The sequence below is a fragment of the Talpa occidentalis genome, unplaced genomic scaffold (assembly GCF_014898055.3).
Source record: "Talpa occidentalis isolate TD23 unplaced genomic scaffold, MPIMG_talOcc4v2.1 talOcc4.3, whole genome shotgun sequence".
Classification (NCBI taxonomy): Eukaryota; Metazoa; Chordata; class Mammalia; order Eulipotyphla; family Talpidae; genus Talpa; species Talpa occidentalis.
In genome coordinates, this window is record NW_023603184.1 from 74,430,791 (window position 1) to 74,454,438 (window position 23,648).

The window sequence follows — 23,648 nt, forward strand, 5'->3', positions numbered from 1 at the left end:
CTATTCTCATGGGTAGGACGAATTAATAAAATTAAAATAGCTATATTGGGCCTCCCCTGGTGGCACAGGCGGTTTGAGCGCAGCACTGTGAAGCTGTCTGCAGCCTCTGCAGCGCCGGTTCAATCCCGGCCGGCCGGTGAGGGTCCCACATGGCGCAGCAGACATCTCCTATCTCGCCCGCTGCTCCCCTCAGCAGTGTATTTCTTCAGTCTGCCCATTCTGTTCCCCACTCTGTCTCCGGTGAATCCTCTCACCCTCCCATGTATCTGGGCCTGTACCCTGGTTCTTGTATAAATAAATAAATAAATCTTTAAAAAAAATGGCTATATTACCCAAAGCAATTTAAAGGTTTAATGCAATACCTATGAAAAGACCAACCTTTTTTGAAGGAAATAGAAAAAACAATTATCAAATCTATATGGAACCACTGGAGGCCCCAAATAGCTGAAACAATCTTCAGAAAAAAGAAGGAAAGGGAAGCATCACATTTCCTGACTTCAAAAACTATTACACAGTTGGGCCTCCCTGGTGGCTTAAGGAATTAAGATGCAACCTATGAAGCTATCCACAGCCTCTGCAGCATGAGTTCAATCCCCCAGCTAGCGAGCTACCTACATGGAGCAGCAGACCTCTCCTGTCTTGCCCACTGCTCCCCTCAGCAGTGCATTTCAGTCAATCTTCCTGTTCTGTTCCCCACTCTGTCTCTGGTGAATTCTCTCCCTCCACCACCCCCCACACACACCTCTGGCCTGTGCCCCAGTTCTTGTATGCATAAATAAATAAATCTTAAAAAAATTAAAAAAAAAAAAAACTATTGCACAGCAACAGTTATCAAAACAGTATAGTACTGGAACAGAAACAGAAACTCAGACAATAGAAAAGAATTGAAAGTCCAGAGATGAATCCATATAAATACAGACGGCTAATTTTCAATAAAGGAATTGTGGCCAAACAATGGTGGAAAGATAGCCTTTTTAATAAATAATGCATGGATAGCTACAAGCAAAAAAATATAAATCAAGACCCATATTTCACACCATACATGAAAATTCACTCAAAATGGATTTAATATTTGAATGTAAGAACTGAAACTATAAAATATTTGAAAGAAAATATAGGGGACACACTACAGGCCATCCATCACAAAGATGTATTCTCTTGACCAACAGCAAGGGAAACAAAAGCAAAAATAAACAATTGGGCCTATTTAAAGGTCTTTGTAACTCAAAATAATACATCACAAAAACAAAAGGCAATCTACACAATGGGAAAAATATTTGCATAACATTATCTGATAAAGGGGTTAATTTTCCAAATTTATAAAGTACCTCAATAGACACTTCTCTAAAGAAGACATTCAGATGGTCCATAGACACATAAAAAAATGTTCAACATCATTTGTTATAAGACAAATGCAAATTAGATCACACTGAAACACCACCTCACCCCTGTGAGAATGACCCATATAAAAAAGAATGGAATTAACAAATGCTGCAGAAGTTGCTGGACAAAGGAAATCTCATCCATTGTTGGTAGCAATGCAAGCTGACATAGTATGGAAATTTCTCAAGAAAATAAAAGTGGAAATTCCATTTGGCCCAGCAGTACCACTATTAGGTATTTACCCATATAATACTAAAACACCCATATGAAAAGATCTGTCTACACCTATGTACATTGTTGCACTGTTTACAATTGCTAAATAATGGAATCAACTCAAGTGCCCTTCAACAGATGAATGGATAGAGAAATTGTGGAGCATATATTCGATGGAATATTACACAACTCTGAAGAAAGATGAAAAGGTGGCATTTGGGAAAAGAAGGGTGGAAATTGAGGTAATAATGTTGAGTGAAATCAGTCAAAATATGAAAGACAGATTGCAGAATATAAATACACCCCCCAAAAAAACATAAAAAAACAAATACATGCAGATATTCAAAGAAATAAAATTTTGAACGCAGCAAAAATAAGATAATGGTTACCAAAGGGAATAGTGGAAACTGTGGAAATGGATGGGGAAAGCGGCAGATGGGATATGTGTACAGGTGGTTTGGTAGAATGATAAAAAAAATATATGCTTATAATTTGCTGATGACTGTGAACATCTGCAAAGCATTTTTCCAATGCCTTCTAAAGCTACACATTTGCTTTTCCTAGAAATAATTTCACTCATGCATTCATTCACAAATGAAAGCGTATATCTATGCAAAGAAATGCAAATGAATATTTCATAAGAGACAGAATGGTGACTATCTGGAGGAGGGGGTTAAGTATTACTGATTGAAGACAAGAGTTAATCTTGCAGGATGTACACACATGTAAAACTTTTTCAACCAGCACACTTGGGCTTTGTGTACTTTATTACAAATAAATTATGTTTTGACTATTTTTTAAAGTAATCTTTGGGCCTCAAGGGTATATGTATCCTTTTTAGTCTCTGAATCATTACTAGGCCAGGCTTTCCAGATGGAAGAATGTCCTAGTCTTGAGCATGTGCCTCTGAAGCAGATGCCAGACAAGTTTGCTTACCATTACCATGCTCTATGCAAAAACTTTCTCTCTTATAAATACTTTCCCTTTACCAGATCCCTAAATCAACGTTAGACCTACTCACTGAGTAGGTCACTGAGATGATCTGTATCATGGATTCAAGCAAAGCTCCTTTAATGAATTTTATTATGTTAAGTTTGGTTTGTTTTATTTTGTTTTTTTGGTATGTCCACTTCTTGGTAACTTACCAGTTCTAAATACTCATCAATTTCTATGTATTTGGAAGGAGATCTAGACCTTCCCAGGTAAGTTTAAACATTTTTGGATTATTAAATAGGAACTAAGTTCTCAGACAATTTCTTGTGTTAGTTATGACTTGTTTCTACCCTTAACCATTTCATATAAGTTTTATGCCTCTAGGATATCACTGGTTATTCTTCTACCACTTTTAAAATTGTCTTTCTTGGGGTCTCCCCGGTGGCGAAGCGGTTGAGCACTGGGTTGCGAGGCTGCCCGCAGCCTCTGCAGCGCCAGTTCAATCCCCAGCGGCTGGGCTAGGGTCCCACATGGTGCACAGACCTCTCCTGCTGCCCGCTGCTCCCCTCAGCAGTGTACTTCGTCAGTCTGCCTATTCTGCTCCCTGCTCTGGCTCTAGTGAGTTCTCTTGCCCTCCCGTGCTTTTGACTGTACCCGGTGCTTGTATAAATAAATAAATAAATAAATCTTTTTAAAAAATAAAAAATAAATAATCTTTCTCTTCCTCTCAACTAATTACTGCCCACATATTTCTTCTGTATCACTTCATCTGATTTGTATCATCTCTAACTGGGTGTTTTGGGTCTTTTTTTTTTTTTTTCCATTCTAAGTTAATTAAAACAAAACCATTATAAGCTACATGTTAATAAAATGTAATTGAGATAACTATGCCATTAAAAGAAATAAGGCATATGTCATTACCAGACAACTTGAGTTTAAGCAACTCACACTGATATAAGGTTTTATATAAAGTCAAGAGACTGTATCCAAAGTCGGCCTCCCGGTTATCATTTATGATTTATTGACAGTCTTTGGATACAGTGGTTTTATTAGCTATGAACATATCTACTTTTAGTTTTACAAGCCCACAATAATTTTTAAAAGATGGAGACAATAATTAGAACTCCAAGGAACTTTAAAGATTCCCCAGTTTTACTTCCATTCAAAATATTTATATATAGTGGCAGAGTAGGGGTTGGAGGCTAGTTAGAGCAGTTACCTCCTTTATCCAATGTCATTTACTTACTGTGTGGCTGAGTTTGCATTACTATGAAGGTTTGTTGCTTGTTGGCTTGGTTTACACTGTGAGAAACTTAAACAAATGTCCACTTGAAAGCAAGTTCCCCAATATTTATCATATTTGCTTAAAATTACCAGTTTAATTGAACTCTAGAACTTTATGTACTATGATTTCAAGATGTCCTTAAAGACCAGAATTGCATCAGCCTGCTGCTAAACTGCTAATAAACCATCACATTGGCTGAGTCAATTAGTTTGTATAAAAGACTTTACTTCTCCATTCTTATTGAGAGAAAATAAAATGGAACTCTTCTAACTATTTAAGATAATTTAACAACACTTTTATTATCATATACATTTATGTTATGTTATGGGTCATTTAATGAAGGCTATATAAGAAGACAGGTCAACAAGAACAGTGTTTGGAGGACTGCAGACCAACATGAAGGGAGACAGAAAAAAAAAAATGCTATGTATAATAAAATGGATCCTTAGAAATTTGCTATTGTTTATTCTTCTCCTTTGCTCATTTGCTTTCTGATATAGTACATTCAGAGCAATAAGAATAAACAGGGGAAAACTTTTGCTTTTTGATTTAGCCTGGATAGTATTATGTTAATAGGTGATAGGAAGAATATGGAATCATTTTGCTTTTTGATTGTTCCAGTCTTCTATAACACGGAAAACTATCTTCACGTTGGAAAGGTACAGAGTGGTGTCAGAGAGTGTGATGTCATTTTAAAAACATGGTCCCCAGAAATAAGCAATGTGGATTTGAATCCCAACATTCCACTCGTGAGTTATATGATTTTCTGCAAATTATTTCCCCTGAGTCTTGCTTTGTAATATTAATAATTCCAAGCTCAGGTTTGATAAGATAATTAAAAGAGATAACATATGTAAGGTACTTTGACACAGTAGCAGTTTAATAAATGGTAGGTAACAGGAGCTAAAGGTCTAAAGTAAGAATATCTCAAGTAGGATGGAAATGATGGGAATGGAGAGAAAATCCTAAAGTGGATGCATGTGAAATGCAGACTTGGAGAAGATAAGACAATTAAGGCAGATGATGACCTCAGGGGATGAAGTCAGTTAAAGGTAGGTTTTAGCAAGAACATTTCAAAACAAGGTGAAGAATATTGCTTCACAGCAGAGTAGAATACAATAGAATCTTACCAATATTTATTTAGGATAAGTGAATAATTTGGATAGGGTTCTTAAAAAAAAAAAAAAGAGCATGCACAATGATAATAGATGAACCAAAAGCTTGTCAGTGTTAGCTTGAGGAAAGTGAGGCTGGAAGAATAGAGATGGAGGTTAAGGGATAGGATATGGAGAACATGAGCTAGGTTAGGAGCTGATTAGGGCCACAGGAAAAATGCAGCCCACCACCTGTTTTTGAACAGCCCATGAGCTAAGAATAACTTTCATATATATATATTTAAAGATTTATTTATTTATATAAGCACTGGGTACAGTCAGAAGCATGGGAGGGTTACAAAATTCCCCAGAGCCAGAGCAGCAAGCAGAATAGGCAGACTGAAGTACACTGCTGAGGGGAGCACCAGGCATGGCAGGAGAGGTCTACGTGCTATGTGGGACCCTTGCTGGCAGCCGGGGATTGAACCAGTGCTGCAAAGGTTACGGGCATCTTCGCAGTCCAGAGCTCAACTGTTACACCACTGGGGAGGCCCAACTTTCATATATTTTTTAAAAGATTTTATTTTATTTATTTATACATACAAGAACAGGGGTGTAGGCCAGAGGTATGGGGGGTGAGAGGATTCACCAGAGATAGACGGGGGAGCAGAACAGGCAGATCTACTGAAAAACACTGCTGACAGGAGCAGCAGACAATACAAGAGAGGTCCGATGAGCCATGTGGGTCAGCTCCCTGTGCAGGGATTGAACTCAAGCCAAAGAGGCTGGTGATAGCTTGATGATGCTGAGACTTTAACCTCTACACCACGAGGGAGGCCCTATATTTTTTAATGATCAAAAAAAAGCCAAAAAAAGAATATTTCAGACATGTGAAAATGATGAGACTGTAATTTTAGTGTTGAAAAGTAAGACAAGTTTTTGTTGTTTTATTATTTAGAATGATCCAGCCTGCATCTCAGAGAACAGGAACAATGTATTAGGAAGTACTTTATAAGCATTATCTATAAATAAAACACTATGAAATAAACTCAATGTTCCTATTTTACTGATGAGCAAACTGAAACTTACATTTCAACCAAGGCCATGCAGTTCATTAGCAATAGCCTCAGAAATATTACCCTCACCAACTTGCCTTTCCAGATTTCCATTATCCCAGACTAGGCTTAAAATCCTGGCTCCAAGTTTAGTTAGACTGTTAGAGCATGACAGAGGGACACCCAGGCACTCCAAACTATTAAGGGGTACATGATCTAAAGGTATCTGACCATCCATTTGCAAAAAGGCAAAGAAAGCAAATTGTTAGTATGAAGAGTTTTAATAAAATGAATGTGTAGAGAGAGAAGAAAAGAAAGGCTATTCTTATTAGTTTCCCAATAAAAACCTTCAAAATTACCTAATCCCTTGTGGGCAAATTGCCAGTCAAAGAGGGTCAGCCCAAAGCAGGGCCACTGAAATCTTGCCACAAGTCTAAAGTACTTACTGGCAGGGAACCACAAGAAAGGGGTTAGACAGATCTCAGAGAGCTGGGATAGGAAGACATATCATATCAAGATAATGACCGAAAAGAGAGAAACAGGCAAAAAAAAAAAAAGATAATGGCTGCCATTTTTAAGCCTTCCCACATGTCTCTCATCTTGTAACAGGGTAGTCCCCAGGAAAGGGGGAGGTTCCAGGTTTCCTGCCCCATCTAAAAAGCAGTGTGGATCTGAGCAGAGAGAGAAGAAGCTGCAGAGGAGACCGAGGAATGAAGCAAGCAGGATGAAGAGCCAGGAGACCTGGAGGAGGCACATGGAACAGAGAGACATGTGAAGAAACTGCATTTGCTTCTTGGTCCTGGACTGGTTGAAACAGATGTGGGTGAGAGACCTGTGGGGAAGTGCCAATGACAGTGTTTATCTTGATTTTGATTTTGCTCTTTTCTTCCCAGACTAGTCTGGCTGTTTTTTATCCTTTTCCATGGGTCCCCACCAGGAGGGGCCTTAGACTTGGGCAGGCTTTTGGGGTTGCTTTGGGCCAATCCTGTTTGGCTGGACGAGGGAATGGGTAACCCATGAGGGAATGGGTATTGTTGGGTGCTTGATTTGGAAACTATATATCTTGTCTTTTCTGCATTGCACACTAATTGTATTAAAATTCCTTTTCATTAAAAGTCTATATGCTTTGTCTTGATGTGGTGGATGACAGAACCTATTTAGAGTGTGTAGGTTTGGGGGTTCTAGGGTGCCTCTCTCCCTGCCCTGTAACAAGTCCCTCTTCTGCAAGTTTCCTTACAAATCAAAGTCTGAGAAGCAAGCACGCCACGCTCACCTGCCTTCCATGTTATATCTGCCCCTAGTATCTAGTAGCTCTTCCCCTTCAGAAGTCCAGTTCATAAAATAACAGGATTTGTAATCCAAGGTGGATATATGTTATGGAGGTAGGGAAAATGGCACCTCCCCTTATTTGTAACAGGACCACGAGATGTTTATAAAATAAGGTTTGAAAATATGCTGAATGGTTATGTTGTGGTTTTTGGAGTCAATGGGTTTGGAGTGCGGAGTCCTTGGTTTCACTTTGGGAAAGGTTTCACCAGGACTCCCGTTTCAGCAACACACGGTGAGTTTCCCAGGCGAATTTCTCCACAAGACAGAGATATTAGTTATATTTAAAGGGCAGGTTTATTAGGGAAGGCATAAAACAGTTAAAGACACTTGCATAGACACAAGCAGGCAGGAAGAGCTGCCCCAGAAGGGACAGGTTTGCTAAGAGAGGCCTCCATGGTTGTGAATGTGAAGGACAATAAAAGAAAAAAAAAACCAAAAACTGAAAAGGAGGTGTGCCACCAGACCAGAAACCTGGCTCACACAAGGAAGTGGGGGTCGAAGAGATTAGCATAGCTATTGACACAGCTATAGAAACAAAGATCCTTAGGCCAGACCACACAGTTATGGAAACTAAGATCCTTAGGCACAGACACTAGTATCCTTAGGCACAGACTAGTATCCTTAGGCATGGATGTCTAGATTACAAAGCAAAAACATAACAGTGCGCACAGAGATTGAGCCCATTGTAGAATCTCCTGGTCCCTTTCAAATTCTATGTAGTTATCCAAAATTAGCAACCAACTGATGGCTCACAAGGAGAGACCCCTCCCTAACAGAAGACAACTTTATCAGTTCATTGTCTGCACTGGCGCAGGGCTGCGCTCCTCTGCCCACCTGGACCTATGCAGGTGTGTCTTTTCACCAACTCTCTCCTGCAGGGCAGCAGCTTCCTGCCTGGCCGTGACCTGTACCTGCCGGGGGCTTCTCTTCACTGACCTCCCTCAGTGGAGGCCGCTCTCCTCAAGGCCGCCTGCCTGCAACCATGCAGGCCTCTCTCAGCAAACCTGAACCTTCTGGGGCAGATCTTCCTGCCTGCTTGTGTCTATGCAAGCTTCCTTTAATCTTCTGTCCCTTTCCCTAATAAACCTGCCCTTTAAATATAACTAATGTCTCTGTCCCGTGGAGAAACCCTCCTGGGAAACTCGCCGCGTGTCGCTGAAACGGGAGCTCTGGTGACACCTTTCCCAGAGTGAGCCCAAGGACCCCGCACTCCAAACCCACAGACTCCAAAAACAACAGCAGTTACAGGTTACTTTTGGAACTGAATCAGAGGAAGGGAATGATTTTGGCAGACCCATTTCTTTTTTTTTTTTTTTTAAGATTTATTTTATTTATTTATCCAAGCACTGGGTACAGTCAGAAGTGTGGGAGGGTGAGAGAATTCACCAGAGCCAGAGGGGAGAGCAGAGCAGGCAGACTGAAGAAGTACACTGCTGAGTGGAGCAGTGGGCGGCAGGAGAGGTCTGCGTGCCATGTGGGACCCTCGCCCAGTGGCCGGGGATCGAACCGGTGCTGCAGAGGCTGCGGGCAGCTTCGCAACCCAGCGCTCAACTGCTGCGCCACCGAGGAGGCCCTAGGCAGACCCATTTCTAAGAGCTGTATGTGAATTAACTCAGTTAATCCTCATGACTCCCTCCTGGGTAAAATAGAGGTGGCCTTCCTCAAGGCTGTGTCCCAAATAAAAGGTCTAATGTTTGGGTTTGTTATTAGGAGATGCCACTGAGCCTCCAAAGGAGCATCCAAATGTATGTATCTATACTCCCTCCTTCAGAAGCATTCAGGAGAGGATTTTTGAGACTTTTACCCTTGTTTCTTGCAGTCCTGCCCTCATCTCCTTCACTATCCCCTCTCAGGGCTTCTCAGACTTAACTAAAAGCTCAATGGTTTCTCCAAGATCATTCTAAAGAGACTAGCCTAATCACAAGAAATGAATCAGCATTTGAAAAAATGCAGCAGATGAGTTTAAAGTGCAAGTGTTGATGGGCTGAGGGCATGTAACTCTCTTAAAGAACGAAAGTGGGAGGCAGATGAGTATTTTGTCAAAGATCTCTGCAGCTGTAGATCTGAGAAAGTTGTAGCTGGGGTGTTTATTCCTGAGTTCCTCTCTTTTAACCCACAAAGCAGCCACTTTGTCACTTCGAACTCACTTCTGGCAGCTGCTGACAAAACAGGAAGCATTAGAATGCAGTCTGTCTTTACAACTCTCTGAACATCAGGAGTTTTAAAACAAGTTTCAGAGGTGGATTTGCTGTTTTATGGCCTCCATTTCTTACAAAACAAGCAGGTAGGGGTTAAAGTATCAATGCAAAGTCCTAAACACTGACTTCATAATGAGTGTTACACAACAGCCTTTCCAACATGTTAAAGTGAAAGCAAGCTTTTTTTTTTTTTGCTTTTTTTTGGCTAGAAATTGGTGGGTGTGGGGAGAGAAGAAGGAACTGGGAAGAGGAGGGGAAGTTAAACCTTTCTTCCCTGCCTGCCTTCTCAGAAAACCAAATATGGCATCTTCCATGAGGAGCTTGTTTTCTGACCACAGCAGATATGTAGAATCTTTTCGGAGGTTTCTGAACAATTCCACGGAACACCAGTGCATGCAGGAATTCATGGACAAGAAGCTGCCAGGAATAATAGCAAGGTAAAAAAAAAAGGGGCATTTTTGTCAAAGGGAGGAGCCTCGGGCTCTCTCTGCTGTGGTAGATGGTCGATCCCAGGCTGGCAGGCTGGCCTCAGGGATGAGGATTTCCCGACAGCAGCTCTGCTTGGCTGCCCGTGCCCCTGCGCCCCTTCTCCCGCTGTGCTTTAGTTAGATGTTCCTTTTAAGCATTCAAAGGCTCTGATTCATGCTGTATTCCAGCAGAACAGAGATAAGGTTAACCATTTGAAGGCACAAATCCACCTTCATTTAGGAAAGGATAAGATATAGATCTTTGAGCTCAGATTTGTCAGTCCGCCTCCAAATTTTACATTTAAAAAAAAAAAAAAGACCCTATAGGAGTCTAGTATTCTTTTCATTAGAATCTAATGTAAATAATTACCAAATACTATTTGCCCCCTGAAGATTAATTGGGTGTCTCTCTATTCTCTTAATATCCATTTAAAGTCATTTCCCTTATCCATTATTACAGGTATCACTTTTCAATAAATTATCTTTTCCTTTCAACTTAATATTAGCAATGTGGCCCTTAAAAAAAGCATTTTTCCATTATCTGTGACACTCACTAGTTCCTATCCTTCTTGCAGACTTTTTTTTTTTTTGTGTGTGTGTGTGATTAATGTGTTCAATTTGTGCCAGAGCAGATAAGCATTAAGAAAGTAACAGATTCCACATGCTAAAGATAATCAAATCACCTATCTAGGGGTGGATTGCTGTAACTTACTCTGCTGTAGGATATAATGATGGAAAACTGGGAAGAAATGACTGACTGTCAATCCAATTTGCAACAGCGCAGGAAACTGGTAGTTTATCTTTTGCTGTGTTTCCCTATTGTAGGCCTGAAATTCTTTCCCAGCACAGAACATCAGCCTGAACAATGTATATAGAATTCTGTGTATATAGAATTCTGCTTCCCTTTCCATGTTTCATGGTTCAGTTTTTAAATGTGTTTTTAAGAAATAAGAGTATTATATAGTATAGTAATAGGTAATAAGTCATAGAATAACTGCAAATAATTAAAGCAGAGAGCAAATACAAATTATTCCTTATCCAGGTACTAATTATAGTTTGCTTCTTTGGGTCTTTTTGCTTATTGATAAAATTTAAGGTGGTGAGCTAATTTTTTAGTTCTTTTTGCAATACTAAACACCTGTGTTCATGGCTGTAGCTAATTCAGATCCTTGGAATTCTTCAATAATCAGTTTATTTTGAAAAGGTATTATGGATTGATATAACCTAATGCAATACATGACTGTTGCCTGTCTTCAGGGTGTATACACTCTAACTGGATATACTGAACATAAAATTTGTAAAAGACTGAAGAACTTTTAAAAGCCTAATTAAGTTTGCATTAAAGTAGTAATATATAATTGGAAATTATTTGAGCCAATATAGCATTTATTTTAAAAGTAATTTCTTACCTGAAAATGATGAGATTTAGCTAAAGCACTTAAAATTGCTGTTTAAAGTTATTTATAATTGGGCCCACCAGCACTGGGCTGCGAAGCTGCCTGCAGCCTCTGCAGTGCCGGTTTGTTCCCAACCACCAGCAAGGGTCCCACGTGGTGCGCAGACCTCTCCTGCCATGCCCGCTGCTCCCCTCAGCAGTGTACTTCGGCCCTTCTGCCTGTTCTGCTCCGCGCTCTGGCTCTGGTGAATTCTCTCACCCTCCCTGTGCTTCTGACTGTACCCAGTGCTTGTATAAATAAATAAAGAAAGAAATCTTAAAATAAATAAATAAAATAAAATCTTAAGTTGTTAAAACCCTCAATTTTAAAAAAATAAGTTATTTATAATTGAATAGTAGGCAACATGCTTATTTGATTTTTCATTTTTATTAAAATAAGACATTCTCATATTTTTAAAGTCAAATTATCCTAAAAATACCTATAACAACAAATACTCATCCTTTGCCCTTCCTATTCCTAACCCCAATTCCTATTCCACCACTTTCAACACTCAAGATCCATTTTAGTTATTTATTTTAGAATTTTGTTCCTAATTCAAAATATCACATTGCTCTACTCTTTCTTAATTTGCTATATTAAAATTGCTAAATAAACATGCATATTCCCTACCCGTGTCAATATATTTGACAAAATTTGTTGCTAAATAATTTGTTTATATCATTTTACCTATGTATATATTATTCATAATTGAACAAAGTATTATACAACTAGACTTCCTTTCATGTACAACCTTTTATTCTTTGGTAGATTTAACTTTTATCTGAATTTTAGTTTATTTTCTTAGTTTTCTATGTCCTGTCGCTATTAAACTCCAAGTGGTAGTATTAATCTCCTCCAAAAACATCTCAACAGATCAAGTATTCTGTTAATTTCTCGCCCTGGAAAGATCCTTTCTGGAGTCTCTATTCTTTTCCCACAACTTGGGTGACTTGCTCTTGGTCTGCTATACAACTATTGATGAAGGAATTTATATTTCACCTTCTAGACATTCTCTTTTCCTCTTTCCAGTAACAGATTCCCTAAGTCTGGATTTCACACCATTCTTTTCTTATTTTCTTTAGTCTTGTTTTGCTAGCTTCAGCTTATCCTTTAAAAACTCCCCAAGAAAGAATACATGGGAGGAAACATTTCGAGATTCTGCTTAAAAGTGCCTTTACTCTATGCTCATCTTTGTTAGTTTGATTTGGCATAAGACTCTATACTGAAAATAATTTTATGTCAGAAATTTAGAGGTAATTTTCAATTGTGCTTTGGTAAGCAGAGTCCCTGCTGAGACATTTAATACCATTCAGATTCCTCATCTTTGGCTTGTAAATTGTTTTGTTGCTATTACATTCTTTTGTTTTCCCTACTTAGAAACTTTTAGGAGCTTCTCTTATATCTAGTATTGTGAAACTTTAAGGAAATGATTTTCATGTGTGTCTTTTTCATCCATTTTTGTGAGTACTCCCTAGGCCATTTCAACTGAGATACAGATCTTGCAGTATTATTTAATCATTTTCCCCCTTTGTGTTTCTCTTTCTGCGACTTGTATTCATCAAACATCAAACCTCATTAATTGATTCTATAATCTTATATTTCCATTTTATCTTCAGCACGTCTATTAATGCTTTGGTATTAGTTTTAATTTCCAAGAATGTTCCTTTTTTTAAAGTATCCTATTCATATTTCATATGAATACCTTCTCTTATCTTTAATTTTATTTTCCTCTGCTATCCTTGCATTTCTTTTGAGTTTCCTTTTTCTGTTTCTTTTGATCTGTCTTCTATCAGGGTACTTCCACAACTACTTCAGGAGAGTTGACTGTCCAGCCAGTCAGATAATGAGGTACTAAAATGCAGTTCAGATTTTCTTTGTCTATCTAAGGGAAAGGTTTGTTGAGTGATTGACTCAATGCAATAACTGGAGGTGGACTCAGGTATTTCTGGGAGATTTTCAGATGTCAGTATGCATAAGGTTATTCACTGATGTGGTTTGCCTCCTCAGGGAATAATTCCTCAAACCCTCTTTTGAGGTGAAATTATTGGAGAATTACAGTGTATAGTTGTAAATACTTAAATTTGTTATTGTTATTATATATAGTGCATTTAAAGTCTGGTCTACCTAGAAAATAGTAAGTTTGCAAATATATAAAGTTTGCAAATATATAAGTTTGCATAATATATAAATATATGATAGTATGATATAATTAATTATATAATACATAGCATGTAATATACGATAATAGTATCTAGCTCATAAAGGAATTGTGATTATTCAAAGAGTAATTCATGTAAATCACTTACCTATGCCTAGAATAATGCTAATTCTTATATAATAATATTAATTAGTGAATACTTATTAGGGGCAAACACATTTCTTAGAGATTTACTTAACTTAAATCATTTAATTTTCATATTTCCTTCAGAATTTAGATATTATTATTAAAATCCTATAAGGTAGGTAGTAGTAGTATCCTATGTCATATGAAAGTACAGAGAAATTAAATACCTTATATAATATAAAAATAAGCTGGGATTTTAATCTAGGTGCTCTGCTCCATAGTTTATGTAAGCATTTTTAAGAATTAACCAAGAGCATAGAGAGGAATGGGTATATTAAGACTTATGAGAGGGCCTCCCCGGGGGCGCAGCAGTTGAGCGCTGGGTTGCGAAGCTGCCCGCAGCCTCTGCAGCACCGGTTCGATCCCTGGCCACCGGGAGAGGGTTCCACATGGCGTGCAGACCTCTCCTGCTGCCCGCTGCTCCCCTCAGCAGTGTACTTTGTCAGTCTGCCTGCTCTGCCCTCCACTCTGACTCTGGTGAATTCTCTCACCCTCCCGCGCTTCTGACTATACCCAGTGCTTGTATAAATAAATAAATAAATCTTTAAAAAAAATAAAATAAATAAAAATAATACTTATATTTAAAAAAAAGACTTATGAGATAGAAGATAATTAGAACTCAAGTAGGTAATTCATTCATAGCTGCCCTTGACTTTATGCTTTTCAGTTTCCTTAAGAACTTTGCTTCAACCTGCCTTCATCATATTCTTTGTGCAGACTTTTTCACTTCAGCTTAAACCAGGCTTGTTTACCTACAGCCCAAATTAGCAAACATCATTTTACTATTCATGTTTACCCTCTATCTGTCATTCCATTCCCTTCTTACTGTGTTATCCTATTTCAGCTATCACTAGATCTTTCCTTCTTTGAGTTCACTTTTAATTCTACTGCCATCTGACTTCTGTCCTGAATCTTCTTTTAAAACTGCCAATATCAAAACTATTATAAGTATAAATTAAATAGAGATTTTTCCTGTTTTATTTTTCAGTAGTATACTCTGCTCCTTTGCCACTGCATCACAAACTCAATCAGGCTCCCCCCTCTTATTCTCCCATCCACCTAAGCTTTACTGTTTTCCTTTGTCTCCTTTGTGTATTTTCCTTAAACAGTGACTTTGAAAAGTTTGTATTGCATCATTATTTTACTGCTCTTGTAACCCTTTGCAATATCCTTGGATGATGAAATCTACTCTCCGGTTTTGATCATTACTTTATGATAATTCTCCAGTTTATAACATTGACATTGATCTATCTCCTACCCAGCTTAAATCTTACATATCCAAATGTCTATTGATTCAGTTATCAAAACAAGACAAAACAGACCAAAAAAAAAAAAAAGCTATGCTCACAAAAAAACACCCCCCTCCCCCCAACAAAACATAAACTTGCTGTCAAACTATATTCTCCAGCTTTCTTTTTGGTACCACACTTAATTCAGGCATACTGGAAAACTGGCAATCACTGTGTACTTGTACATTTCTTGTCCCCTCATCCCCCACTTTTTATATCAATCTAAATAAAGCAAGTCCTACTGTTGCATCACTGTCACTTTATTTCTAGTACAAGAGCCATGATACCAGGTTTTATTATCTCCTGTTTCAATGTTTAAACAAAGTTGTATCATTCATTTTTATATCCTCAATATCAAAGTAGGTACAAAATAAATGTTTAATAAAATTTTGACCACTGAAAGGAAGTAAGCAAGAAAGAAAGAAGGTAGATATCACAAAGCTAGTATGAATCACCTAAACCTTTTCCCAATCTACAGTGAATGGCTTGTTATATCACCAGATTCAAAGACCCATTTTTTTTCTGTTCTTGTTCTCCAACCTCTAAACAAATGGTATTTCCTACCTCTGGGATGTTTATATTGCTGTTTCTAAAAGTCTCTCAGTAGAAGATCATTAATGAATGAAACCTATATTTCTATAGATTTCTAAAGCAACAATATAACTTACTGAAATGATTGGAAGCTTTCATGTCAATCTAGTTTTTGTTCACTGTAATTCAGTTTGTTTTATTCAACAAGACTGGATAATCAGACTTTACAAAGCATCTAACTCATTTTTCTTTAATTACTTTTATTTTTCAGAATTGGAGACACAAAATCAGAAATTAAGATTCTAAGCATTGGTGGAGGTGCAGGTATGAATAACACATATTTTAAATTTGTATTTCACTCCAAATATCATGTTGTTTGATGGCAGTATTGTTCATTCTTTTAGAAAAGCTATTTTCCTCTGCTTTTAGAAAAGATTATCTTATTTAAACTAGTAAGAGCAATACCACTTCAACTAAGATTTGTGCCCCTCTAGATTTATAGGGACATTAGCCTTCTTTATTAGTAATATGGACAAGATGTGGCTTTCTTATTCTCTTTATAAATAAAAAATGTATTTGGAAAAATTTTAACCAAAGTGATTTAACTATTTTCAGAAAAGGAAAATTTTCATAAGCTATTTTCTAAGATTATGTCACCTTAAATATGGTTGATAAGATAGTTGCTGGCTTGAAACTATTATTGACCCACAAGGAGATAAGAAGGATGCACTGAAGTGCAAATCAATGCATAGCTCTCTTCATTCAGAAAGTATCACTATGGGAAAAATAGTCTTATGAACATAGATAATTTATAGACTGTGACCACATTCTTTGAGTTACACTGGATTAAACCATTCTTTTCCTCTGATTCATTTCTAAAACCACCCTCTAAGCTTTCAGCACACTCTGAACCCTCTTTCATAAACATTTCATGGACTTTCATCCTAAGGTGAAATGGGAAGTCTGGAAAGACATTGATATGGGTATAGTTTCTGACTCTGCTGCTAATGAACTGTGTGATCTTGGCTGAAATCTAAGTTTCAGTTTGCCTGTCAGTAAAATGGGAAAAATTAGCTATATCTCATAGGGTTGTATGAAAATTGTATAGATTAATGCTTATAAAGTGCTTCTTAGCACATTGTTCCTGTTCTTGCAAGTTGCAGGCTGGTCCATTATCCAGAAACACAACAAAATGTTTCATCTGCAGACTTTGTCCCCATATCAGTCTCTGAGTAGTATATTACTATTTAAAATATAGTCATATGTGTTATTTATATATGTGTTTATTTATCATTTTCTGTTGGAACAATCACTGAATGATGGTTTAGTTTCCACATGGTAACTAGTGGCATTATATTACCATTTGTTTTATGGTATCAAGTATGCCTCTTGCTCTTTTAAATATGAGTGTTTCAGTGCCTGGTGGATAAGCTGCATTCTGGCCCATGTTAACACCATAACTGAGAGCCCTCTAATAGAATGGGATAGCTAGTTTTTTAAGTCATTGTTGTTCATTTTACATAAAATATACAATGATATAATAAAGACTAACACTTAAAATCATTTTCCTTTATCATCTTATCTTCCCCTTAGAAAACAGAAACCAAAAAGGCCAAATAATAAAGGATATTGTCATGAATGATCCTATACAGAGTGCTTAAGCTAAAATACTTTGTTATTGCTTACTGATATTTTAATAGTAATCCTTAGGATTATTAGAGTGATGAATTGTACAGTGAGTGTCCTATTAATTAGTTAGCCAAGACATTTCCAGGATGTTTTGAATATGATTTTTAGGAAACCGACAAGCAATGAGACTATCATTTGATAATGTCACTTGTGCTTGGACAAGAAGAGAAGCCCTACAAGGAAAAGTAATTAAAAACAATCTCTATCGTGGTTAAGTTAATTGACCTTTTAATATAAAGTTAATTGAATTCCTAAAGTAAATTTATCCAGATGCATATAAGGTATCTAAAAAAGGAATATTTGCCCCACACAGTGATTCCTTACATAAAGATACACACTTGAGCTACTATAGAGAACTTATCAAAATAAAGGAGCAACACCTAGTGTTCTCCTTGAGCTCTAACATTTTATTAATAACAGGCTCTGCCTTGGGGAGAATATGGGTGTCCTTTAAGGTCACTCATAAGAAATTGATCAGAAATGCAAGATGAACTCCACCAGAAATATAAGCTATTGTTATTTAGCACTCATTGCTCAATTAAGCAACAATAAATTAAAATCATTACATTTAAAATTGCAAGGTATAGATTTCTTTGGCAACAAAGAACAGTGTTTTGGGGGAGACACTTTCTCAGATAGTCCGAGTGTCCATATGCCAATTGGGTGATGCTTATCTGTTTGTCGAATGCAGGTATCATGCAAAAGAACAATATATTACCATACAGTGAGACACTTCCTATACCTGCCTTAGACATTGACCTCCCAATGTTTCCCACCGTCTTACAGTATGTCTGAGCCTTTGCATTATTCTGTGGCTTTTGTATCCTTCCAAATCACTGAATTTCGATCTATGGCCTCATTGATTTCACTTTCTAGATGTTTTTTTTTTTTTTCTTAGTTGCCCAACACCTACAGACAGATTATATTCTGCATATCTTCAGTCATTTATGATGATGCTACCACTTCTCCCTACCACAGTGAAAACACAGAGCAATATCAAACAAAAAACTTTCCAAATGAAATTACTCCCATTATGTTATCTAATGCTTGTGTTCTTTGGGGGCAAAATCAAAAGAAAATTTGATTTTCTTTTCAGAAGCAAGAGCAGGGGTTACCTAGGAACACTTTCTGTCTTCAGTCTCTTTCTATTCGGAAAGGTTGATGATTGTGCGGAGAGAGGTTTCCTATTTTCAGAGAGAATGTAAGAATTTTGAAAAAGGCATTTGGCAATTCAGCACAAAAGCTAAACAATTATTAAAGCTCTGAGCAGATCAAAAGAAAAGAAATCGATGGCAAACTTTTTGATGTTGTGTTTAAGTAATTTACCACATCAATAAACTATATTTTATAAGAAATACTATTACCCACAGATTATATGTTTAATGTTAGGGAAATGTCTGAAATATTTTTTGTGAAGCCAAAATAAAAATATCAAAAGAAAAACAAAGCATAAGCAGAAATAGAGATCATGTAGCTTTTTCAGAGCCCAAACTAGGAGGTGTAAAGTTATGTGTATATGTGTATAAGTTTATGTGCCTTAATGAAACACAGCAAGCATCTGAACTGCTTTATTCAAAGTCTTGAAGTATTCATATCACGTTCATTCCAGCAATTGTTTTTAGATACTGCAACCAATTGCACTATGTTCTAAATCTCACAGAATATTCTTTTTGGTCCATCTTCAATACTGATGCTTCCTAAAATTAAACCATCCAGTGGAGCTTCATTATTATTCAAATTTTAATGAGTTTTGTCTGTATGCTAGATGGCACATGGAGGAAAAAGAAACATATTCCTATAGGTAAGGGTATGTAATTTACAGTACATACATTTATGCCTGGAAAATGCTCCAGAAGGCAGTAATGAGCAATGTGTTCTCTTGCTCTGAGCTCTGCTTGAACGGGAATCATTTTTTTCTGGTGCACTGCTCAGTTCTTATGTTCAAATGCCCAAAGTTTTGTAAGGCCTGGAAAGAATAATAACTCCATAACCTCATTGTATCCAATTTTCCACTTATGTTTTTATTATATCAGACTATTTATCTGTGTCTTTTCATAAATGTGATGTTAAGGTGACAGTGAAGTTTATTTTTTTAAAACTAGTTGGGTAGTAGTGCAACAAATGCAGTAAGAGCTGGTAGAACCATGTCATTAGTTTGAGAGGTCAGGGGGTGACAGCAAGCAAATGACACTATTTTCCAGTGGTCAACAGTATATATTAGCAAATTAGGGTTGATTGGGGGAACTGTGGGAATTGGAGGACATTTTTCCGTCCAAAGAAAAAAAAAATTAAATGTGCTTACTGCCATCTTCAGATATTTCCTGTTGCATAAACTACAGAATATTTGCCCCTTGATGGCAGATGTTCAAAATAGAGAGCGTTCTTGGCTGAGTATTAGCTTTTACTAATGACCAAATTTGTCTAGAAATGAAAGCACATATCTTGGGAGACAAAGAGCTACCTGTCAATGTACAGATTTTAGCCTAGACTGGAAACATACTTTTCAGACATGGTATGGAAGGAACTCAGGCATTGATTTTTTTTTTTTCCATAATAGTATTGAGAAAATACCATTAAAGTTCTTTTCAGTCTGGAAAAATCTATGGTTTTATGAGTAACTTCCTTGTAACAGGCATACATCTCTCCAGTGATGTGGCTAACACCATATTTGGTTATGCTAAGAAGTTATAACTTAAATGGGATGCCAAACATGTAGACAGTTTTTAGTCTGTATTCTAATCGCTTTGTAACTTGAAATGGCAAGAATTGTTTTACCCCTTGCAGCATGCTAGTAGTTACTCCATTCTAAGAAGGATATGATTCACTAATCCACAGGGCCTAGGACTGTTTACTTTGGGTAACAGTTAGGGGCCTCATATATAAAGTTTTGTTAAAGGCATTCAGAACTATATTATTAAAAGGAAAATTATTTTCTTTTAAAGAAAATAAGTCCATATTTTAAAGTCTGTAAATTCATATATCAAGTGACTGAAATTGTTAGCCCATTGTACTGTATTTATATATGGAAATACTGTTAAAGACAGATACGTTACAGACTTGAGCTAACTGAACATAACATTTCAAAATTGGAGCCATTGTGAGTAAAACCAGAGTAAACAAGATTGTTTTGGCTGATTCAATAAGGCTTGAAACAGGAAAACACAGGATAATGAGCAGAATGAAGACAAAACTATCATTATTTGCAGATTAAATGACTGTATACTTTGAAAAGCAAATAAACTTGGTTGCACAGCCTTAGAATTAATAAGAATGTGGTAAATGGTCTGAGAGAAATAAAATAGATAAAAAGCAGTATGGCAAATCTACATTCTTATTCTTATCCTTTGAGTGGTTTTCATTCACAGCTTTGATTATTTACAGTAGGGTTTCATTGCTATCTTCATTTTATACATGAACTAATAATAATAACAACACAAGGGATTTGGGAGATACAGATATTGGTTGGGTGTCAATGTCTAGGTTTTTCTGGAGCTTTATCTCTATTAACAGTAACAAACTGTTACTGTTTGATTAGTTATACAATAATATATTTGATTAGTTATACAATAACTATTGATTAGTTATACAATAATATATTTAACACAAAATAAACTTATTTGAAATAAATTCAAATGTTTGCCAAGAACAATTTGAGAAGACTTAAAATGACAACAATAGGTGATACTGATGAGGAGGTTACAGTGATTTGGACACTTTCATGTTCATAAGGTAAGGGTTGCAAATGAAAAGAAATTTTCCTGAAAACAATGCATCCTTATTATATCAAGAACAGCTCTAACATTCACCTAAATACAAAGGCCTGGTTAGCGTGGTTGCCAGAGTCTTGACAAAACTTTGAACATAGCCTTCCCTACTGTCACCACAGCTCAGATACTGCTTTACCTTCCTCCTACTGTGTTCGTACTCCCACCTTGACTGCATTTATACTCCACAAAGAATTTAATCTTTTCTATTTATGGGCAGAAGTACCAGGAGAGTATCTATATGTTTAAAATTTATAAATTAAAAATAAATAGAAAATATTCAGTCTTTTCTGAGTTGTCTACCAAATATCTATACATTGACATATTTCATCACCCTTTGGGGCATTTTCTGTAAATCTCTGTTTCATAGAGCATTTTGGTAGCATGGTTTTCTTAGGCCTTGTGCCATTGCAAAGCATTTAGGATGTAGATTTCCTAGGCCAAGAGCCAAAAGACACATGAAAGCAAATAGCAATGACCTTTTGACTCAATTTATATTTATAATCCCTTTCCTGAGATCCTGTATTTATTTTAATATTCTACTTTCATCTTTCCATACAAACATGACAGATTTAATACTGAGGCACCCTGTAATAAAAAGTGGAAGTAAGGGAGGAAGGTAGGAGAGAGAGAAAGAGCTGAGAGACAGAGAGAGAGAGAGAGAGAGAGAGAGAGAGAGAGAGAGAGAGAGAGAGAGAGAGAAAAGAAATGAACTTGTCAAGAATCTTCTAGTTTTATACTTGAGCTCACCATCAGGTTGTTCTTTGTTTTTGCTCTGGTTGTAAAGCTGTAGCTGAAATTATTTTTTATCACTAAGCATGGAGTTATCTGGGCAATTTTTACCCTAGAAATAATTTTTTGTGTGTGCCTGATTCCATAGGAGGAACAAAGGAGATAATAATCTTAATACAGCATGTAATAGAATAAAAATTTTTCCTGCTGATAATCTAAAGAATTCACATATATTTTAATATGAGAAATGAAGCAAGAATAGACTCAAATCAAATGGTAGGTAATATCTCAGCAGTCTTTAATCCTCCATTTTCTTGACCTGCAAATTTTCTCATTTGGGGAGGCCCCAGGGTTCTCAAGCTGGGATTTGTTTTTCATTTGATGTAGGCTTAGTCAGACATCACAAATACATGAAGAGTTCTATTCCAAGTTGGAATTTTATTATGTAGCTACCAATTTAGGAAGGCAAATCTTCATTTCCCTCATTCCCAGTCTCCTTTAGACTTTTCCTAAATGTCACCCATACATGAAGTTACTTGACTACCCAGTTGAACTCTTAAAGCCCCTTTCTGTGGCTTATCCTATTATTTTTTACCTTGGCTTTTATCATGAGCCTTATGCTCATCTGTAAATGTTGAATATTTTGTCAGTTTTATATATTGCTGTATCTCTAGTGATTAAAACCTGGTCTTTAGTAGGTGCTCAAATATATGTATTACTACATGTCATAAACTGTGGTAAATTATCTGCATATGCAGTGCCTCTAACCTTTACAATGACCCTATACCATAAATCACATTATCCCTAATTTATCCATATGCAACTTAAAGGACAGAGATAATAACAAATATGCATAAGATAGTTTTGGTGAATACTAAATTGGGGTCCAGTTACATTTTACTCTTAGAGTCTTAATTTTTCCTTTTCTTATCCTTTTCATTTTTAATCAAATAATGTTGGGTTTCAAGCAAAAATGCAACATTCCTCTGTTAATCATTAAATATATCCTTGAAGTTCACAAGTGAAGAAAAGTTAGAAGATAACCCCCCCTTTTTTTTTAAGATTTATTTTATTTATTTATACAAGCACTGGGTACAGTCAGAAGTATGGGAGGGTGAGAGAATTCACCAGAGCCAGATGGGGGAACAGAACAGGCAGACTGACGAAATACACCACTGAGGGGAGCAGTGGGCATGGCAGGAGAGGTCTACACACCTTGTGGAACCCTTGCCGGTGGCCGGGGATCGAACCAGTACTGCAGAGGCTGCAGGCAGCCTCCCAGGCCAGCGCTCAACTGCTGCGCCAACAGGGGAGGCCTGATAATCCCCCCTTTTTTTCCTTATTTTTGAATTTTTTATAATTTATAATGTCAGGGGTCTTAATTATACATCCTTCTTTAAATGTAAAAATGATGCATTCAAAATATTTCATGCATTTAAAATATCTCGCCATACATAGCCGCGAAAGGAGATATGAGAAGTCATTCTCATGTTATAGACAATGTAATGAACAGGGTGATACAGAAGAAAGAGATTCAGAAGAAAGGTTATTTTTTAATTTTAGTTTTCATTTAACTTCCCATGTCAAAAAGTCAGTATATTCTGTTTGATGAAAAACAAAACAAAACAAAACAAAACAAAACAAGAGGAATGAAAAGGACTGAAAAAAACAAACAAACTACATTCCAGTCTATTAGACTCAACTTTTGGTTAAAAGTAAATTTATTAACTTTTTAAATACTTTATAGCCAGATAGCCTTCAAAAATTCACTGATCAATAAAAGTTGCTTTTCTCTTTTATATGTTGTAATAACATAAATCACCTATCTATTATGTGTTATAGAAGAGAAATCATAGAGGAACTAAGCTTTGTTGAGTGTCTGTTATTTTCCAGGCACATTACTAGG

General features: G+C 36.7%; 1 protein-coding gene and 1 long non-coding RNA gene across 2 annotated transcripts in view; one reads left to right on the forward strand and one right to left on the reverse strand.

Annotated features, from left to right (window-relative positions):
• The window catches only part of LOC119255800 (uncharacterized), a 147,604-nt gene that overhangs the window by 57,835 nt on the left and 66,121 nt on the right, over window positions 1-23,648 (reverse strand). The window lies entirely within an intron of this gene.
• HNMT (histamine N-methyltransferase) overlaps window positions 9,620-23,648 on the forward strand; it is a 36,554-nt gene continuing 22,525 nt past the window's right edge. The window contains exons 1-2 of the mRNA XM_037523293.2: window positions 9,620-9,927; window positions 15,829-15,881. Of these exons, the coding sequence (XP_037379190.1) occupies window positions 9,623-9,927; window positions 15,829-15,881 (358 nt within the window). The 5' untranslated portion in view covers window positions 9,620-9,622. The remainder of the gene's footprint in view (window positions 9,928-15,828; window positions 15,882-23,648) is intronic.